We start from the raw sequence: 6,468 nt of genomic DNA on the forward strand, positions 1-6,468 counted from the left end.
CGTTGGTTGGTTTTTGAGCTCAGTTCGTGTGTAAATAGAGGTTCATATTTGCAGTGAGCACGATATTCATCCAATTAACTAATCCTGATGAACAAAGACGTCTCGTTACTTGTCTACGGGGCGCGAGATTAGGGCTTTTGTTTGCAGTTATTATTATGCCAACACCTGTAGTCTAGAAAAGATAATGTTTAAATCTTGCCTTGAAGCAATGCCTTTTTTTAAAATCGTTCCAAACGCATATTATTATAGCAACGAGGTTTTTTTCCTTTCTTTTTTTATTTAATACCCAATTAATCGCTAATGATAAATCTGCAGACATCACCGCCTTTTAACTGTACACATTAATCTTTAATGTAAGACAGTAGTGGTGTGCCCACTGGAGAGAAGGCCATTAAGCGCTAAACCCCAGGATAAACAGACAATTAGGCCAAGTGAATTAACTTGTTTGTGGCATTAATTACACGCTTTGTGCAAACAAAAAGCCTTGTGAAAGAATGTTATTTGGCTCAGGCCTAACAAGCCGATTTTGTTTCCTACTGACATTTTATCTTGCCTTTTAAACTGATAAAGAGGCGAAATAACTAATAATAATGACATGGAATACGCATTGTTGTAGGCTTATAAAACGTGTATTTAAACGTTAAAGTATCATGACGATTACAGACTGAAAAAAAGCTTAGATTCTTATGTAAAATAAATACACATTAAATTTTACAAATAAGTGCCAATGTTTCTGAGGATCGATTAATTCAAATATGTTATTGTGTCCTTTAGATGTAAAAAATTTTAATCCATTTATCATGTTAACGCCTTTTCAATCGCCTTTTCCTGGGGAAAAAAGTGCATATGCACTGACAACTGTCAAATACATTTTCAGATTTTTTTTATTTAAAAAAAAACTCCCAGTCCTTCTACGTTATATAAATGTTTGGTAAATAACGGCGGGTTATTTATCTGTTGGCTAGCTCGCAAACTTTCACACCCACGCGCGGAAGCATACTCGCAGTAATACAGCAATATTCCACCTATTAATCCTCCTACCGTCGAGTGAACTGGCGCACCATTCGCCTGCTTGAAAACATCCCGCAGCGAGTGGCCAGTTCTGATTGGAGCGATGATAAAACCCCGCGCTCGAAGCAAATGTGGAGAAGGGCAGCGCGCACTGGCTAATGACGGGCAAGCTTGACAGTGATTGGCAGGGCTGCCATGACAACCACAGCACGACATCAGGAAGACCAATAGAAAAGCGAAACAAAATGTTTCACCGTTGCACTCGAAGTTGATTAAGGGTAGATATTACGCGTTCGGTGGCACAACAGCGATAGCGGCGCAAACACGACGTCCGTATTGCCGTCTTTTCCCGTCTGTTTGTCTCTGTCCGATGACTCCATGGTTTTCAGGTCTCCTTTAGAGCTTTATCCCTCACATCTTTTCCTTCCCAATTTCGCGGATCGCCCTCTGCTTCTAGCGGGCAGCATTCCCAGAGCGAGATCCCCGGAGGACTTACCGATGTTTCAGTTGCCCACCCTAAACTTCTCGGCGGAACAGGTGGCCAGCGTGTGCGAGACGCTGGAGGAAACCGGAGACATCGAGAGACTCGGACGTTTCCTTTGGTCCTTGCCCGTGGCACCGGGAGCCTGCGATGCCATCAACAAGCACGAGTCCATCCAGCGAGCCCGAGCGGTGGTCGCGTATCACACTGGAAGCTTCCGTGAATTGTACCACATCCTGGAAAACCACAAGTTCACCAAAGACTCTCATGGAAAGCTGCAAGCGATGTGGCTCGAAGCGCACTACCAAGAAGCGGAGAAGCTGCGCGGTCGTCCCCTCGGACCCGTTGATAAATACCGGGTCCGCAAGAAGTTCCCTTTGCCACGGACCATCTGGGATGGCGAACAGAAGACGCACTGTTTCAAGGAACGGACTCGCGGCTTGTTGAGGGAGTGGTACCTACAGGATCCGTACCCCAATCCGAGCAAGAAAAGGGAACTGGCACAAGCCACTGGACTGACTCCTACTCAAGTGGGCAATTGGTTTAAAAATCGAAGGCAAAGAGACAGAGCGGCAGCTGCCAAAAACAGGTCAGTTTAATGGGTTGAACTGAATTCGGAGAAACTGAAATCAAACGAATACTTGCGAAGATATAAAGGCAATTTGTAAACATCAATAGACAGCTAATGCTGTCACACAATCTGCACGATGTGCTCGATCTTGATAGAAAGAAATCGAACAATATTATTATAATTTTTTTTTTAAACAACAAAGGCATTTTGCTATTGCTTTTGCATTTGCAGCATCAAAATTGCGGACAATTCCTTTAATTTAATTGTTAAAGCTTTAGAAAACGTGTTACTTGGCGTTTTGATAATGACTTAATGTGGAGTTCTTAGTTAATTAAGCAAATTGGAAGATAATCATGAGAGCACAACAGCAAAAATCTATTTGCAGTTTGGTTATGATAACTGATTTTATTTTTCCCCCCAAAAACAATTACACTTTTTTACCTTCTTTGTGATTAAAAATAACCCCATACATATATAATAACATATACGTGTTTTGAAAAATGAATATTTGACCGTGTATTTCCATATAGTTTTCTTTAATTGCAAAATAAATTTACCAAAAACAAACACATATATTTTTCATGTAGTGTAAACTGATATAGCCTAATGTAATCAAATATAAGCCTATACATAATGCCATTAAATATGGCTAGAGCTCATTATTTATAATTAGAAATATATTTCTATTTTTGATTAATAGAAATTGAGGTTTATGAAAAATATAAGCTTGTACATAAATATAAACATCCTTATATAAAAATCGACTTGAGTAACTAAATTGCTTTGTATTCTTTTTGGCGTGATCTCGCATTTAAAATCAGGTTTGTTAGTATTAGAGATACTGTAGCCCGTCGAATTCGAGCAAAAATGATGCATGTATAGTTGAATATTGTATTGCATAAATAATCGTATTTTCTGAATCCGTGTGTTTTTAGGCTCCAGCACCACGGACTGGGTCAAAGCGGCCTGCGGTCCATGTCGGAGTCCGGGTGCACACCGCACAGCTCGGCCGAGTCCCCTTGCGCGGCCGCCAGCCCCACCACCAGCGTCTCCAGTATGAATGAACGAGGCGACGGCGGGACCATTCTCTCAGTTACTGACAGTGACTCGGATTTCGATGTATGATGCACCGTCAGACAAATATGGAACATTTTTGCCCAGAGAAAAATGAACTTGTGAGAAATTGTGGGCAACATGGGGGCCGGCCATTTTGCCACCTTGTGTTATTCAAAAGGAGAAAAGCATGCTGTTTTTCCAGCGCTTCAACGGACTGACGCCCTTTCCTTTCATTTCCAATGCCTACACGACCATTTTGCATGTTCATTTGTGAATATTTTGCATTTTTAAAAGGCATTTATGAAGTGGAGTCTGAGAAAGTAGAACTCGATGCTCAATGAAATGAGTGAACCGGAGAGACAATTTTGTTATTTTGTGTTTATCAGACAATCGTTGAAGTCAAAAGCACCTTTATTCCCCCTCGTCTTTTACTCGACAGCAGATGTTCATACTAATTTTATCTCGAGATTTATATTGAATTGTCCATGTCTGATTCAAAGTTTTCCTTAGGTCTAGGCTTGTCTAGATATGCTTGTATGATATCGCAATTGCGCCACTCTCTTTCCTGCAAATGTCTTTATGTTGTGTCCATAAAGCGTGAGTAACTGTCTGTTAAGTGCTTGGAGATTTTAAGTGTCTATTCATTCTGCTCGTTTTTATACTGTAAATGGGTTAATGGCGCTGAAAACACAGTGTTATGGGTCACTTTTATGCAAATAAATATAATTTAATATAATGACTATCAGATTATTATTTATTTAATGAGTTGACATTGTTGCATTTTGTCCAAATAAGGGAAAATATATTTGCTGTTCTATGCATTAGTTTCTTGTTCGTTTTTATTTTCATTTTAGGAGTGTCTTAATCATTTAGATAGTGCGAACGTATTAAGTCCACGTTCAACAGAACTCAAGAGAGAGAGTCGAAGAGGTGTTGTTATTGCTTTCGTTCTTTTATTTCTTTCATTCTAAAAGTTCGTTCAATTTTAACTATCATTATTATCATTATTATTATTATTGAAGTAGTGGGATTGATCATTGGTGCAAACAAGTTTAAAATGAAAGGAATTCTATTTAGCCTATACATTTAAATAAAGGGAGAGTAGCTTACAGCTTTCTTGTTGCCAGTGCACATGTCTATGTATTTTCTTTTCCATATTGATAATTGATGAAAATGTTTTATGCTTCTGGCAAAGAGCAATAGAAAATATTCGTAAAACAGACAAAGTAAATTAATTAATACATGACAAAGCTTAGACTATTCTTTTTTAAATTAACTAATGTATTTTTTATTGATTTATTTTTTTAAGAAAAAAACACAAATTAAAATGAAAATACAAATAAAAAATAAAGAGAGAAAAGAAAACCGACCATCAAAGTCCGACGTGTTAGTTAGACGACAAAAGAGTCAACCAATTATGGTCATCAATCGTAAAAGCTTAGGTGACCATCTACACACCTTTAATTATTGCTCTTGTTACAGTAGAAATAAACGCAGATGAAACATTACTATTAAACACAAAACTGAACGTGCTTTTGGACATCTCAACTAACGTTGATATACGAAATAAAATACAGTTTTATTTTTTAATGTATCTTTTTATTTTAAGTACTAGTGGCTTATGTTAACCAGGTAATCAAAAACGTACTCACCGCAACGTGGAATTAAACTAGTGCCACCACATTACTTACACATTATTCCAAAGAGCTCACTGTAATCACCTCAGTTTTGAAACGTCATTTATCTGTCTAATAAGGCCATCATTCAGTTTCAGACTTCTCTCTTATTACCACCATAAGGCTAAATAACAAGAGGATGGTTTGTTTGTGGTGTCCTAATAGCATTCCATATAAGAGAAAGAATGTGTCGTTTACTGTGAGAGGATTTCTGTTCCCTCTTCTCCCCTTTGATTTGATCGCTTAACTGAGCACAACTTTTTATTCGTGTTTATTCAAGCGGCAGTTCCCCTTGACCTGGATTCATTGTGCTGCATTGAGCTACGCTATAAAATCACCTAAACGCGACGCGCCTCTTTAGCACACCAGAAGCGCAATTTAGTGCAATTTCAAAGCTACACTTAAGTTTAAACTTAACATGTTAATAGTGAAGTAAATGTAGTGAAAAAAATGACTAAATGTGATTGTTGCAGTGTTACATGTAGCTTAAGTCTACTTCGCATTTTCTGCTTAATTTGATAAATAGCCGATATTAAATTAATCAATTCATAAATTAACCAACGTGGAAAAATATTGCCAATTTGATTACAAATAATCAATCTGTGTAAATAAACGCGTTTCAGTAGCGTTTTTAAACAAGCAACCACTCAAGTCACAAGCTCTGCAACAAAAGTTTCTTTCGCCTGAGGATGCAACAGTACGCCGATCGAGCGACTTCCGTTTAGATCAATATCGTACGGTAAGTCTACAAAACATAAGTAGTACTTGTCATTATCACTTATTATAGATTTACATACAACTCATGTAAACACAAAAATTGAAGGGTTGTTTTAAAGATCTTAAAGGCCTGTCAGTCGGCTAACTGTGTTGGGGCCGGGGGCCCTACCAGAATTTTTGCACGTGACTGAGGAACCTCACGAAATTGAGGTTGAAAAACAAAATAGAATTTTATAATTCGCGCACTCATGAGAGAGAACGCTTGTAACAAGCCTTGTAATTTGCAACTGCATATGGGATCACGACCTCGGCGCACATTAGGCCTACTTGTCGGCGATATTGCATTTTGATTCTTATAAAACATTTCGTATCACTACTTATGTGACAGCTTTGCATTTACCTTTAAAAAATCTCTTGTGGTTAAGTCATTATTAAGCGGTGGTAAATGTTTGCTCGCTCAGTTCACCCCAAACATGTTTATTGCTGCACACGTGCTACAGCCATGACGCTTACACGGCTGACAAAGCTGTCACATAAAACAATTTTATTTAAGTGTGAATCTGAAAGCAACTGTTTGACTGAAATGTAAAGATTTAGGACAGGGGTGTCAGGCTCAGTTCATGGAGGGCCGCACAGCCCTGCAGAGTTTAGTTCCAACCCTGATCCAACACATGTACCAATCTAGTTTTCAAATAAGCCCGAAGGACCCGAGTAGCTGGATCAGGTGTGTTTAATTAGGGTTGGAGCTAAACTCTGCAGGGCTGTGGCCCTCCAGGAATTGAGTTTGACACTCCTGCTTTAGGAAGTGCGATAAATGTTTCATGAACTTTTCTTACAGTAAGGGACAAATTGGGAGTGGCCTCTTACTGTGGCCAGCCTTAGGCACACCTGTGCAATAATCATGCTGTCTAATCAGCATCTTGATATGCCACACCTGTGAGTTGGATGGATTATCT

General features: G+C 38.7%; 1 protein-coding gene across 1 annotated transcript; it reads left to right on the forward strand.

The window, feature by feature from the left end:
* Nucleotides 1-1,051: 1,051 nt before the first annotated feature.
* LOC107550037 (homeobox protein SIX3-like) lies at nt 1,052-3,852 on the forward strand. The gene is made up of 2 exons (XM_016231251.1): nt 1,052-2,081; nt 2,999-3,852. The coding sequence occupies exons 1-2, from the start codon at nt 1,390-1,392 to the stop codon at nt 3,186-3,188; spliced, it is 882 nt and encodes a 293-aa protein (XP_016086737.1). The 5' UTR covers nt 1,052-1,389; the 3' UTR covers nt 3,189-3,852.
* Nucleotides 3,853-6,468: the final 2,616 nt, after the last annotated feature.

Source organism: Sinocyclocheilus grahami, unplaced genomic scaffold, assembly GCF_001515645.1.
Source record: "Sinocyclocheilus grahami isolate Dianchi unplaced genomic scaffold, SAMN03320097.WGS_v1.1 scaffold386.1, whole genome shotgun sequence".
NCBI lineage: Eukaryota > Metazoa > Chordata > Actinopteri > Cypriniformes > Cyprinidae > Sinocyclocheilus > Sinocyclocheilus grahami.

Excerpts from the sequence above, each read along its gene's own strand:
- LOC107550037 (XM_016231251.1), top strand. The coding sequence starts at position 1,390 with ATGGTTTTCAGGTCTCCTTTAGAGCTTTATCCCTCACATCTTTTCCTT. Across the intron at positions 2,082-2,998 it reads GCGGCAGCTGCCAAAAACAG|GCTCCAGCACCACGGACTGG; the intron begins GTCAGTTTAATG and ends GTGTGTTTTTAG.